Source organism: Lagopus muta, chromosome 11 (assembly GCF_023343835.1).
Source record: "Lagopus muta isolate bLagMut1 chromosome 11, bLagMut1 primary, whole genome shotgun sequence".
Taxonomy (NCBI): Eukaryota; Metazoa; Chordata; class Aves; order Galliformes; family Phasianidae; genus Lagopus; species Lagopus muta.
Genome location: NC_064443.1, coordinates 8,854,698 through 8,869,607, shown reverse-complemented (window position 1 = coordinate 8,869,607; position 14,910 = coordinate 8,854,698). Strand labels below are relative to the sequence as shown.

The 14,910-nt window shown below is 46.2% G+C and overlaps 1 protein-coding gene across 4 annotated transcripts in view; it reads right to left on the bottom strand.

The window, feature by feature from the left end:
- The window catches only part of FLNB (filamin B), a 66,949-nt gene continuing 52,039 nt past the window's right edge, over positions 1-14,910 (bottom strand). For 3 of the 4 annotated variants that reach the window (XM_048957049.1, XM_048957053.1, XM_048957050.1), the window contains 15 exons: positions 14,425-14,565; positions 12,780-12,908; positions 12,188-12,361; positions 11,874-12,032; positions 11,328-11,531; positions 10,634-10,786; positions 10,186-10,308; positions 9,381-9,647; positions 8,907-9,044; positions 8,701-8,816; positions 6,782-6,914; positions 5,575-5,751; positions 3,101-3,319; positions 1,988-2,191; positions 1-1,702 (listed from right to left, as the gene is read on the bottom strand). In XM_048957049.1, the coding sequence (XP_048813006.1) occupies positions 1,515-1,702; positions 1,988-2,191; positions 3,101-3,319; positions 5,575-5,751; positions 6,782-6,914; positions 8,701-8,816; positions 8,907-9,044; positions 9,381-9,647; positions 10,186-10,308; positions 10,634-10,786; positions 11,328-11,531; positions 11,874-12,032; positions 12,188-12,361; positions 12,780-12,908; positions 14,425-14,565 (2,525 nt within the window). In that variant the 3' untranslated portion in view covers positions 1-1,514. The remainder of the gene's footprint in view (positions 1,703-1,987; positions 2,192-3,100; positions 3,320-5,574; positions 5,752-6,781; positions 6,915-8,700; positions 8,817-8,906; positions 9,045-9,380; positions 9,648-10,185; positions 10,309-10,633; positions 10,787-11,327; positions 11,532-11,873; positions 12,033-12,187; positions 12,362-12,779; positions 12,909-14,424; positions 14,566-14,910) is intronic. The other variant, XM_048957051.1, reaches the window with a different exon arrangement.

Genomic DNA, 14,910 nt, shown 5'->3' with positions numbered 1-14,910 from the left:
TACAATTTTACAATCCTGCATTTTATTCCAGTTTATTTTGTTTTCACTTCCTAGTTTACAACATAGTGAGCATTTCACATTAAGGCACAAAAAAGCACGGTAAAAAAAAAAACCCAGCCTTCCTTTATTTCCCCAATCAACTGTGCTCAAGGGTAGTGCATCCAACATAACTACAGAACCGTAAGTGTGAAGTTCTCCATAGGGACAGACAGTGACGTTTCAACAGGCTCTCAACAAATCCTACCTTCTCCTAATGGCAGAGCTAAAGCTCATGTGGAGAGCTGTACTAAAGCCCCAGCAGCTGACAGCAATTGAGATACGCACTTGGAAAGCAGTACTGAGTAACCCAGGACAAACACACGAGTCACAACAGAAGTTTTCACTCCTTGACCCCAGGCAGGAATCCCCTCCACAGCACGGAAGAGAATTTCAGAGGAGATGAGCATGACTTGGGCACGTCCTTGGACTGAGACAGAATAAAAATGGCTTGCAGCAAACAAGGTTTGTTGGTTCGTTTTGCTGCTATCAGATTTACACACCCACCCTTCCCCCATCCCAATACCCGAGTACAACGTGGGTCCATCCCCAGGCTGGCTTTGCACCATCTTGCTTAACAGCCTCCAGTATGCCATATGCTGCCATGCTCCGACCCGCGCGGATTGCTCAGATGAGAACAGGACTGACATGGCAAGCTAAGGGCTCTATTTAATCCAGCCAAACTGGGGTTGTTCTTAAGAAGACAATAAATCAGTTGGGAGTTACCTGTAAAACAGAGCTTGGGGAATTTCTCTAGAATCCCGAGCTAATTAAAATGCATTGCTAGCATCGTGGCCAAAAAGCTCCCGGTACGGATTTACAAAGCATTAACATAAAGGCTGAAAGCGCCCAGGAAGCAATTTTCAGTCTGCTTTTGGTCTGCTATAAAAGATAAACCTTTCCTAAGTGTAAACCTTTAGCAAAGCATTTTCAAAAAGGTTTTAAATTTGAGTGGTACAGCCACTTTTAGTAGCCTTCTATAATGTTAAGCATTAAAATGGATCAAGTATACAAAGGCACCTATCATAGTACCAGTTTCATCTCATTTCTTTACAGAAAAGAATTTGAACTGGGGACAGCCCAAGTCATATTCCATAACTAAAATGTAAAGTCTCCAGTCAAATAAAATCAGTAGTTAAGATACCCAATCACAAAGACAAATTCCAGTTTTCAATTAACATCTAAAGTCTTTAACATCCACAAGGGAAATTAGTGTCTAGTTATCCATCTGATTCTCCAAACATCAACAGTGACCTGGACAGCACTGCAAAGGTACAATTTGAGGAGGACATTAAACAGATTCGTGTTATGTTGATAAGTAGGATAGAAGTGAAATGCTTGTAAAAACGTTACAGAAGTTACTTCTGAGTGTATTGAAATGTGAGCCGTGGGTATCTAGATACTGCAATTGGCAACAGGACTGCACCCAGTATAACTCTACGGCCGAGCTGCGAACGGACCGACGGACACGGGTGGGTTTAGGGAACCGTGACATGGAAGGGGCTCCCAGGGATGTGCTCGTCACCCCACTTCACTGCCAGGACGTAGTCACCCCTCTCCTTGACCACATACGTCACGTTGTACTGGTGGTTGCCCAGATGCTTGATGGACACCTCTTCACACGGGATTGTAGGCCCGTGGACGCCGACTAACAGCATGTTTGAACCTACAGCAAAATAAGAGTTAGCGCTCATGCACCTAAACAACCAACCATGACGTTTTTACAGCCAGATCATCACCTCAAGCTCTGAATTTTAACTCTGCAAAATGCAGATTTGCAGCTAAAGCAGATCAGGTCTCAGAGCGCTGCCAAGAGTTCTCATTAATTCTTAGCTGCCAGCTCAGAGTCACGCTCCTCCTCTTTCCTAATGCAGAGCTCGCAATTAACCAAAAGCTGTTTCAGTGCAAAAGACATCCAGCTAAACCATGCAGCTGGCTCCTGCTCCCTTACCTGCTTTGCTGCAGTCCACAGAGAAGGAGCTTTTCTGACCCACAAAAGCCTTTGAGAGTCCTGCTCCCCGGGAAACCACTTTGCTGGCATCCGAGGTGGATTTGGGAATGGCACTATAGCAAGTTTCGGTCGATGACCTCGTCACCGACTCCACCATGATGGAAGAGGTTTCGTTTGCGCTGCCCAGGGTGACCAGCCGCTGTCCTGGAAACAGAAAAAGCTTCTGACACTCAGATTCACCCCGTCTGAAAGGCAGTTAGAAGGAGGTTTTGAAATCCTCCTAGTGACTAGCATGCATTCTGCATCCAAAATGCATTATCAGAGAGGAGCAACTTCCTTCTTTGGTATTTAAACCGACACCGTCCAGTAACACTGCCAACAATCCCATCCCAGAGCCCTTAAGTGGCAGAAGGACCACAGGAACTTCAGGATTCAGTAAGCAAAGCTTGCTGCTGGAGAAGAGTTAATTGTGCTCCAATCACCAAATGCCAAAAATGGCTCAAGTTGGCAGAAAAGCAGGTGCAATTTTGCAACAATCCATTTTGAAAGCAGAGCGTGTCCCAGCCAGGGGAGTGCGGTCCCTGCTGCCCATCCCAAGACCACCACCACCACCACCACCTTCCTCTGGCTTGGGGAAGCAATAGTGCTTCAACACAGCACTGAAAAGAAAGAGCCCTCAGATGTAAAACCAGCCTTCCTCACATCACCTGCAAGCTCCCAGACACAACAGCCTTCGGTCAGGCCAGAGATGCACCAAAATGAGACCAAGAGGGCCATCGCTGGTGCTCTAAGTGCACAGCTTACAGGCTTCGGGGAGGAAAGTGGGTAATAAGCCATCCATCCCCACTGCTGATGCAACACCCTAAAGCTAGGTCGAGGTCTAGCATCCCCCCACGATGCTGTTTCACAGAGTCTAGCTGGCAAGCTCTGAGACCCACTCACAGCCTCTCCCAGATGCTCCTACCCCAGGGTTTAGCAGTAATGGAGAGAAGCGTTTTGCTTCTCGTGTCTTTGGGCACCAGGCATCTCCACTGACTGCTGACTCTGAGGGATATACTTGCTGAGTGACACAAAGTACGTTGGGCCCACTGCAAATACTGGTTAGCTTTTTACCTGTAACCTTTGCCTTGAAGGGGCTGCCCACTATGTGGTTAGGTCCACCATATTTAACTCCAATTAAATAGTTTCCTGGAGCCATGGGTGTGTACATGACTTTGTAACCTTCTGGAGTTTCCTGGCAGTCCATTTTCACCTTTGATGGCCCTTCAATTGTAACAGAGAGGGTACCTGGACCAGCCTTGGTCGTGTTAATGAAAAACTCCGACTGCAATCCTAGAAAGATGTAGCACAGTAAGACACACTCTTCCTTACACCATTGTTACAAAAGCAGCCTCAGTTATAAAACAGGAACCAGTGACTTGGTGCAAGGGTCAGGAGATCCCTTCCAGACCAAAAGGGAAGAATTTCAGCTTCAAAATGCCAGCTCAAAGGGGAAAGGCATGACTCAGAACAGAGCCCCTTCTGCTGGGGGCTCCTCCATGCCTGAGCTCAGGGCAGCTGGGAGCCCTCTCACCACACGGGCCATAAATCAGCGGTGAAGGGCCCACAAGAAACCAAGAGAGACAAGGGCTGAGAGGTCTCCTGGAGGAGACGGCTGTTTGAACTGCGCTGCAACAACACTCTGAGCAGTGTGTGGAAACAAAAGCTTGTTTAATTACAGCATCTGGTTCACAGAACCGAATTACTGGTGCTAATACTAAGCCAATGACACAACGCCAGCAGCACGAGAAGAATTTAAGTGAGGCTCTTAGTCCCCCCACATAACTTACTGTCAAACCCTGGCTTCAAATATTTACGACCTTTGGGTTGTTGTATCAGATGCTGCTGACGAGGAATAAAAGGCTCGGGCACGACCAAACCGAGACAGCTATGGGAAAGTTCACTACAGCGAGGCTGAAGCACGCTGAGTGCAATGGCAAAGCTGGGAGAAACTTCTGGCCTCCCTGCACAAGAGGTGGTTGTGTTGCAGTGCCTGGAGAGCCTGCACAGCACAGCACCGTGCTCTGCTGTTCCAGCAGGAAGCCGCACAGGCAGGCTGTGCAGATGAAGGCTGGCCTTGTTGGAGGCTGCAGGCGCACAGTTCAGGTGCTCAGCGCTCAGCCACCACTGTCTCACAGTGGGTCATTGTGCAGAACTGCTGCTTGGCAGCTCCCAGGGCAGCGCGCCACGAGCAGCAGCCAGGAGCCAACAAGGGGGCACAGAGCAACAGCACTGCAGCTGAACAGCCTATTTAGATTGAAAACAACCCCAAGCACCTTTACAGGCGGAGAAAAAATCCCCCTGTCCCTGCAGTATCAGTGGCTAGTATTAACGAGTGCTTTTGTTTCCACCTATTAGAGAAGTGAAGGCAGCAACATCTTTATTTTACACAGTATAGCCACACGCTTCCAAAATCAACTGCTTGGTTCTGCAGAGCAGCACAAGCTTTGGCTGAATAACTGCAACTTTTTTTTTTTTTCTTGGGAGAAAAAAAATATATGAAATAGAATCCAAAAAAGACAGAAGTAGATAAGATAAAGGGAACTTGTTGTCACCCTGCACATCAAAGGGGAAAAAAGAACAGTTCTGCTCTGCCGTTCACCGGTGCGTGTGGCCCACAGAAGCACACAGTTTAACAGATCAAAGCACAGATCCTGGAATGCTTTCATATTTTCTCAAAAAGACCAAAATCATATAAATGAATAAAAATAATCTACATTCTTGAGTTGAGAACTGTCAGCTGGGGCAGCCGAAGGAGATAAATAGGGTCAGTATTCATGCTGCACCTGAAGCAGTACGGAATACTACAAACAACACAACCCATCACATTGCCTACGTTTTGCACATCATGTTATCATTAACTTGAAACCTCTCAGGGGTGCAAGCGCTGAAGGAAAGCTAACTGGGTGCACCCTGCAACCAGTGGATTAACAGGGAAATGCAAGTTAAAGGAGACTCCTCAGACTAGACAGCCAGCTGAACGACTGCATTCACTACAAGCTGCTGGAAACTCTGCTTTACTACTACTGCCCATTACCAAGTTCCAGGACAAAGCAAAACAAATCTATCCATCGCATTCGTTCCCCCTCGGCCTTTCACCCACTCTGGAGCACACATGCAGTGCAGTCGCTGACTGCTTTCTGACGGCTGCAGAACTCTGCAAAAGCTTTGCAGACCTCATGTGTGCAGTTCTCACGTGGAACTGAGCCAAAGCATCCCCAGAGCTGCGGGAGACCACCTACGAGGAGCTCAGCCGCCCATCACTGCAGAGCAGCCACACAAACCAATCAGGTTCTGCTGCAGTTGCTGGTTAACAGAGGCGTTAAGTTCACTGAGGCACAGTGTAGCATGCAGACCTGTTAGTCGATGGTTATAAGACTTCAGGAGCATGCAAGAAAGCAAAATTAGTCTGCACCCAGGTCAGTAGAGCACGTGTGTCAGTTCAGCTGTCTCAGCAATGGCAGTCATATAAAAATATGCCTAAAAACAGCTTCTAGCTCTTTCCAGAAAGCCAAAGGCCAGCGAGGGAGCTGTACAAGAAGGGTTACCCGTGGTGCCGCTCTCCAGGCCTGGTCCATACGCTGTGACGAGCGTGGGGTTGCCCGCCTGGCCGGGCTCACCAACACGCACCTTGAAGGGGCTGCCCACCACGTGGCTCCCGTTGAACTTCACGTCGATGGAGTGGATGCCATTTTCGTGGGGGATAAACCGAACGGCATATTTGTCTGCAGAGAAAAGAGGCCGTTCCAACATGGTGAGATGACATCAGCAGAAGCTAAACTCAACATTAGTTAGCAGTCTGAGCAAGGCTTCCACACCATTTCAACATCTTTTGGTTCCAGCAACCCAACCACGCTAACTGCTGTGCCCCTATTTAAGTAGGAAAATGAAGTGTTTATCACAGGAGGTGTCACGGATTGCATTTTCACCTTGTCTGCAAGGAACTGATGGTTGTCACCCAGCCCGCAGCCCAGGCTTAGAGCTATTGCCTGACCTGGAGCTAGAACGACTGCTGAGCCACAGCCCAGCCTGACAGTGGGAGACAGAGCAGCTGGGGAAGGCAAGCCAAGCTGTACCAGCAGGCTGAGTGTGCTGCACCAACACCATAGAGACGGCACCTCTATTTAAGAGTCATTCAGCAGCTTGCTGATATTTAACAGTTTCAATTGCACGCTCACCCAGAGGAGCAACTGACCTTCCCCAGCCGGGCTGCAGCAAGACTGGCAGAGCACAGAACATAATTCATTCAGACTTCAACCAAAAAAGAAAAGCTCACTGCTGAAACAGGTGTTGAGCTTTCTGTAGTGTTTGCTTACGTTCAGTTTCCTTGACATTCTATATGAAGGAGTGGGTGCAAGTTAAAAATAAACTATTTGTCAAAGATGGAAGCGTAGCTTTGAAAAATAAACTTCATTGGCTAAATACAACAATCACATCATATTTCAGCCCCTTCCCTTATGAATAATGTTGCTGTACCTTCACTGCAAGCCAAGACTTCATGTGAAAACCCTTCAGAGTTTGCCCTTTAATATCAGTACTTTACAGAAGTTAGGGCTCCATCAGCTCTCTAGGAAAAACATTGATGGAACGATTCCTACCAGAGCTGCTGACAACCAAATGCCATTCTCCAAAAGCATGGAGCTCACTCCTTGGTGGGCTGTTTGCAAACCAAGGGATTCAACTCACTCGCTAAGTAGCAGGGAGCATTTGTGTAAGTCACCCAGTGTGTTCTGATAAACATAAAGCTGTTCTCACCTGGCTCCAGCTCAGACACATGGCACTCTTCTACAGCTCCGGAGGGGCTGTGGACTTTAGCATCAATCTTGCCCTTTGCCCCGTTCAGCCTTATAGCAAAGGATGCCGGCTGATTAACTTTTAATCCAGACTCCTGAGAATGCAACAGTCAGATTACCAAACTTAAAATTTTGTTTCAGACAGCACAAGATGTGAGGAAGGGAAATAACCGCTTTAGCACAGTTTTTCAGATTTCAACAAAGGACAGCGTTGTGACTCACAGTAATTCTCAGATCAGAAGGCTTTTCACTCTTACACAGTGACCGATTTAAGTCACCTACATCTGCTAGATGCTAAACAGTCCCAGACTGTTTTGGAAGCCAGACAACGCTTTGCCAGATCAGGCAAAGGCATGTTTACAAGCCCAGCCACCCATTATCACTGAGGTCAGGCCCCTGTACTCAGGCACTTGATTTAAAGGATGTTTGAGCGATAGCTCCATTATCAGCTCGTTCATTCATTCCAGATTCATTCAGAGGAAAAGCCTCTGATAATCCCGTTGTCTGTAAGAGTAATAGGCGTGTTTATTTTTGCCACAAGAGGCTACATTTAGAAAGCTGCCACAAGGCATCTTAAAATGAGAAAGCAATTTAAGACACAGAATCAGATGTGCTGCAGAACATTGGCACTGTACAGTGCTGCTTGCTGAAGGCAACTCAGTTCTGCATCCGTGTGGCACTGCTCGTCACAGCCACAGCAGAGCTCATGCAGCTATGAGAAGCAGTATTTTATGCTGAACATACTTTACCTGATTTCATTTTCAATTAAATCCTGGAGAGGTAAATAAATGCAACTGAGTAGAACTGAGGTACGACCTGTAGAAAGCAAATCCCTGATGCAGGTTTAGCTGCACACTGAGCTCCTTTACAGAACACTCAGCTTTATCTGCCTCTCCAGGACATAACTGAAGTGGGTATTCCTGTCAAAAGTCTTTAAATGAAACACAAGAGAAACATCAATACCACAGTGACTAATTAACGCCCTTGTAACTCCTTGTTAGAAGAGACACTTCTGGAACAGGCTGTCACGGTCCATTTACACAGTGAATGTTCAGGCAAAGTCCAGGCTGAGCACTTCAAAAAACCTCAACTGAAGTCTTAACTGCTAATCGCCACTCGGTGAGGACTGAGGTACAGTATATTTAGACACACGTTCTCAGTCTCACTTCCAAGTTTCTGGCTTTGGAGGTTTAAGTCAGACCTTTAATGTTACTTGTACTTTAATGCAAGTAACCACACACACACACACAAAAATAATGGTAAGGTTAACAGATGAACCCAGACCAACTACAAAGCTGGAATTCACTCATACAGATTTGCTACCATTCATGGATGTTCTGAGCTGTGACTGTGTGGTTTCATGACGTCAGCCAGAGTGAATTTGTGCTCTGACTCCAGTGTGGGGCCCTGTCCATCTGCTTCAAACAAGGCTGCAGTAATGTTCCTACATGGCCTACACCCTCTTGCCCACAGAAATGCAGCTTTCAGCCCACATGCTGGTACAGCAGCTCAGTTATCAGCGTGATCATTGCTTGTTTGTATTCATGTTTCAGGTTTGACTGGGCCTCCCCAAGCTAAATCGGGGGGAAAGCAAGTTTTACCTCCTCCTCCTCTTCTTTTTGATTATCAGACATCAGCACCTGCAGTATACGTATTCTAGCCTTCTGCCTTCAAATCCTAGCTAGCTAGAGCAGGGCCAACTCTACTGGCCAATGCTACCAAGCTCCCAAAAACCTCTCTCTGTCTGCAAGCTGAACTTGAAATGAAGCACTAACCAAGGCAAGGTTATCACTAAGAAGAAAGGACAACCACTTTGGTCTCAGAGAACAAGGACGAAATCAGTCTCTGTGGCAAGTTGGGGGATGTTTCCTTATGTCTCACCTGAAGGCTAGTGACAGTGAGCCTGCGAGCATCATCAGACGGGGCGATGATGGGAACCAGGTAGGGGCTTTCAGGAATGTGCTCATCATTGAACTTTATGGACACCTCATAGTTGCCTGTGGGGAGAAAAGATGCAGAGAGTTTCTTCAGTGTATTTGGAAGTAGCCTCCAGTTTTATTTCAGAACATTTTGGTCTTGGTGCGTACCTGGCTCTTGAACTATGTAAGACACACCACAAGATCCATCTTTATGGTCTTCAAAGGCAATTTCTGCTTTACTTGGACCTTCTACAGCAATGGACAGTCCTCCAGCTCCAGCCTCCCGTGTCCATATGCTGAACTCAGCTGTTGAAGCACATGAAAAAACAAACAAGTGTAAGCTTGCTGCAGCTGGGCTCCAGCTTTTTAACAGACCTGCGGCATTCACAGTTACGTGTATGAGAAATGGTACATCATGCCACATCCTGCAGAGTTTCCTAAACATGAGTTTCTCCACCTGCATGACACAGCAATGCTATTCCCTTGTATGTGTTTCTCTGTTGAACACCCCTGGTTACTGGGGTGACCCTGTGCTGTTACATCAAGCTCTACTCGAGCTCTCTGAACAGAGGCTCCTATAGGGACCAACAGAAATCATTTCATCTGCGCACAGTGGGCAGAAGTTGAGGGCACAGGACTCACCTGGGACACCTGTCTCTCCACGCTCCAGCCCTGGGCCTCCAGCTCTCACTTTATGGGCTCCTCCCTCGCCGAGCGGCCCCACAGTGAACTGGAAGGGGCTGCCTGGCACGGGCTGCCCTCTGTATTTGACATCCACTGTATGGACCCCCATTTCTTGTGGCACAAAGCGGACACAGTAGGTGTTCTTGTCGACTTCCACTATTTCTGCATCGGAGTTTCTTCCAGAGGGACTAGTTACCTGGGCTGTCATGTCCCCACAGTCAATTTCTAACAAGGAAAGAATACAAAATGAAGAACAGGAGTGACAGAGTGGTTGGGTACTTCTTTTTTCAACGGAGCTCAGCAGATTACGCAGCACAGATGACAGAAGGGGCAGGCAGGTGCTAGGTCGTATCCCAGCAGAGCAGCCAGCCCAACCAGTTACAGCTCACCAGGTCCTATGGAGGCGGATGAGAAGGTTGGATAAGTGCAGCCAGCTAGAACTGCCCTACGTGATTCACCTGTGCCAGACAGCAGTACAAACACTTAAGAGCCAACCCCAGAGAGAGGCTGAGCTGTGCAGCCCATTTTTCCAGGTTGCTGTACACAGAACAGATGAGGGCCTCCCTGGTTTTTATATCTCCATACAGTGATCATGGATATGTTTATCTTTAGCAATTCAAAAAGACCACACTACCAATGTTTCTTCCCTGAGCTGTCTTAACACGTGGATAACTCAACACTGAAGTTCTTATTTCCACTGCTTCAAGTACACCTGCACTATGCAAGTGTAAGCTATGATTATAGGGAAAAGGATGCTGCTTACCTGGGATTTTTAGGTTCAGATCACATATGCTTCCAACTGTTGCAACAGAGGGAGCCCGTCTCGTTCGTGTGATGCTCTCCTTAACTCTTCCCTCACCACTTATCTTCACAGTAAATGGGCTGCCTGCAAGTAGCACAGCAAGTCATTCCTTCTCTGCTCACCGTATGCTGCATATATTGCATCAAGGAGAAGAGTGAAAGTATCTTCTAACTTGTAGCTTATCGAAGTGAGGGTCTTGCAGCCAAGTTTACAGAAAAGTCCAGGTGAAATACAACCACGTAACCAAAATAGTTCTGGATTGTTGCATGGAGGGTACTGGCAAAGCCTCCTAGAATCTTTGGGACTTAAGGTCTGCACCAGATCAGCCAGCCCACCTGCAATTCCAGCACTGGACAGCTAGGCAAGACCTCTGCTGTATTAAACTAAGTTGCCAAACACTCCCACTTACCTGGAATATGTTCATCTGCAAATTTAGTGGACACAATGTACACGCCAGGTACAGTTGGAAAATAGGATACTTTGCAAGTTCCATCTTCTAGGTCTTCAGTTTGGATATCTACCTTGCTGGGTCCTTCAACTGCCAGCGAGATCCCACCATAGCCTGCAACATAGATAAGTAACCTTACATTTCCATAGTGATATTATAAAAATGACTCAAATCCAAAACAGCAGCTAGTCAGTAGCCAGCTAGTTTTAAAAGACTATGTGGGCACAGCATGATGTTTTAGAAGGCCAGAATATATTTAAGCATACATTCAGCTCCTAAGACGTTCTGACCATATCCCTTTTATTTCACTGACACTGAAATGTTAACTTCAAAGACTGGTCAAGGCTTCACATTAAATAAACACACAAAAAAATTGTATCTTCCTCATTTCCTTCTTGCTGTACACAACAATTCTAGATCCAGCTCCAACAAATGAAAGAAATCCTTTGTTAGTGATAGCCCTTGTTGTTGTAAAGTAAGACATTAGCTAAGATAACAAAAAGCTTTTTAGAAACTAATAGCATTGCCTAGAGTTAATAACTGAGAACAACAACAGTGCATTATAAGCAGAATGCTTTGCAGCCTGTGACCTGGAGATCCCTTGCAGAGGAAGACAACACTGTGCTTTACAGAGTTCCTTTGCAATCAAACTAACCTGCATCTCTTGTGTCTACAATAAAGTCACACATTTCAAAGGTTCGCCCTTCTACCAAACCACGTCCATAAACTCTTGCTCGTCTGGCATCTCCTATCTCAGACTGGACCACCATGATTGTTACAGGGCTGTTTGGTACATGGTTCCCATTCTTCTTGATGCTAACCAGATGTTCTCCTACTTCCCGTGGAATGAATGAGATACCTACAAAGCAGAGAAATGTGACAAGCTTAGTCAATTTTTATGCACGTTACACTGGATTATAAAGCCTTAATCACACCAAGAAATGAAATATTAAAGGAACACTCTACACATATCAAAGTGTTGTTCTCAAGTGGCCACAGAACCATTCATATAAGCAAATAGCACTTTGGCCACAGCCTGGAATGTTAACAGAAAAGATCAGCCTACCTCACCAGCTGCACCATTTGGTTTGACAACACTCCTTCAGGAAAGTGTGGTAAAACATTAAGTCATCTTAAGCAGGAAAGAAAACTGGAGGAGAGGCTGCTATGCTGCTCTCAGGTGATGGCTGTTAGGGCTTACCAATGTGGTTGTTGGGCAGCCTCTTCAGAAGACAAGGCTCATCACGACCTGATGGGGCTTTAATGCTAGCTGTCAGGAGACTGAGATCAGTCTCGTTGATATCCAACAAAAACTCAGCAGCAGATCCAAGCTTAACTTGGGACCTTCTTCTGTTATCATCTGTGGAAATACAGATAAATGAGTAACAGAAATTAGGACGTTAAACGCAGAACAAGTTGGAGGACTTCACTTTCCTGACACAAACCAGGCCCCCTGTGCTACCAGAGGTCAACTTACACTCTTAGTTGCTTCCCCCAAAAGTCTAAACTTTATACCTGTAATCTTGGCTGTGAATGGACTGCCTGGGATGTGCTTGTCATTGTACTTGACCAGTATGCTGTAGTTCCCAGGTAGAGTGGGCAGGTAGGTGACTGTGCACGTCCCGTCCTTGTTATCAATGCAGCTGATCTCCGCTTTGGAAGGTCCTTCAATAGCCAAGTCCAGTCCACCTAGGAAACACAAAGAACAGCATTTCTCTAAGTCTTCATGAACACCAAGACCGAGGATATTTAAAGAGGAAGATCTGAACATGGTGCTGGAAATACAGCTCAGATTTACCTTTTCAAAGGAGAGCAGCAAAGAGCTCAGGCCAGTTTATTTTTAATCAAGTGAATCATTTGCACTCTATACCACATCTGAATGTACTGCTCTCAGGAAGAAGTAATAAAACAGTTTTTACTGCACATATGACACAGCTCGATGGAGGCCATTTTTGCATTATATTTGCACAAGTCATTGTTTACATCATGCCACAGATTCATATTTGAACAAACAAATGCAAATTATGCTTCAAATTAATGCTGACCCACATCACACTTCTTAGGAGTTCAAAGCTTAGAGAAAGGTGGGCTTAAAGAACAGACTTACCCTCCTCTGCATCTTCCGTGACAATGGTAAAGGTTGCTGGTTTATTGGCAACCCCATAAATGAGGCCAGGCCCATAAGCAGACACGCTGCCGCTGTTTGGATAATTCACATAGAACTGTAGAGGGCTCTCTAAAGAAAAAGAAAACAATAATCACTTCAAGGATTAGTGGCCTGGGCTACAAGAATGAAATAGGCATCAAGTTGCTCTAACCCAGCGGGACCTTATGCTTATTCACTACCGCATTCTTCAGTGCTACTCTCACCAGTTGATATTTGAAGAACCTTTACACCACTCCAGTGCACTTTAAAATGAATATGCCTCTCCTTTCATCTTCAAAAGATACTGCTCCACAGTTTAGTCATGACAAAGCGCTACTTCAATTACCACAGATAAGCTTAAATGATGCTGTAAAGGATCTTACTCATCAGCAGTTTATATTTAGCACATTAAATCAGAGCATGACTCAGAGAAGCAGTCTTTCAATTCAGATACTAATCATGAATTTGGGCAGCTCAGAATTAGGAACAAGCACTGCACATTGCCTCACTCAATGAACCTGAACTAGCAAATTTGAAGGGTATCCAGAAACGCATTTGCCAGCCTGAGATTAGTAAAGCTGGTGTGCAAGAACAAGAAGTACAGTCACCAACAGCCAGTAAGAGTTTCAAAAAAAGGCACAGACAGCTTCCAAGTCCAAAGCTAGATTCTGCAGTGAGACAGAAGCAAGCTTGATTCACGACAGCCTTCGAGAAGGAAGCGCTGAGGCACAGCATCCCCCTGGCCAGGCACAGGACAATGGTCTCATGGAGCCAGTACGTCAGCCAGTTTGGAACTCAGAAGCGCTATACACAAACACGGTACTGAAGCAGCTCTGTGCATCGTGTTATACGAGCTCCTTGCCTCAGCCAGTTTCCATGCCCCAGAAGAACCAGCAACCCAGTCGAGGCAGTGCTGGCAGTTCTCTGCCCCATATCTGCACACCGTGCCGCAGAGCTGCCCTGTTTCCCCAGTGCCTGTAGGCAGCCCGAGCTGCCAGGGGGGCAGAGCGCCAGTGGGGAGCTGGGGAACTAAGGACAAAAGAAGAGAAGAGAGAATGAAAGGCAGTGGTTTCTTTTTGTATAGAAGCAGCCAAGAAGAAAGAAAGATTACAGCATAGCGTGCATGTGTGCTTTATTTTATTGCACTGAGATGGAAAGAGTAAATATAGTGTTTTAGCCACTTGGTCCTCTGCACAGATTGTAGCTTTTATGCCAATGCAGTTTTAAGGATATACATGTACTGTAACTATTAGTTTTGCTGAGCAACAAGGCAGTAAATTTCAAGCCCCCAAAAATGGTATTTAGAAAATTGTATGTTTCTTCTCCATAGTAAAATGCCACAAAAGCTAGCCTCCAAAACCAAAATCCATTTTAAGCCTGGCTGGTACTATGAAACCACAATGGAAGCTCACATGTGCCTGCACTTACTTCTTTGCTTTAGTTTTTCATCGGACTGCATGCAGATGAACTGCTGCTGAGTGCTAAAAAGTCCCAAGCAGCTCTTGCAGCAGTGCTATAATGAGGCTACAGAAACCTTAGCAGGGAAATTATGTGTCAATAGGATGCTGTGCTCAGCTTCATCAGCCACCTGCTTTGTCAGACTCACCTGGGATGTGATTTCCCATGTATTTTATGTGCATCTCATGCAGCCCCACTTCTGTAGGAGCGTATCTCACTGTTACAGTGCCATCCTTGTTATCCACAATGTCTGGTGTATCGGTCTTTCCAGAGGGCATGTGTACTTCACCTATGAAAAGGCACCACGTGAGCCACAGGAGGAGAAACTGCCTGCTTCCCCTCTCCCACCCACAAAGAATTGTCTAGCCATTTTAAGCAAGCAATTGTTAAACTACTTACCCACAGGCACAAACAGGAGACTAACGGGAACACTAAACAGACATGTTTTTTACTAAAGCTACATGAATACAGCACAGCAGTAGACATCTGGAAGGCAGTTCTGTGACCTTACAAACTCCACAGGCAGGGCTGTTGGCTGCAGCCTCTGACATTTGCATGGAGAGCCCAGGAAAGGCACCAATGTGCTTCACTGCAAGATGCTCTCCCTCTGCAATCAGGGACAGAGCGTGGCCTG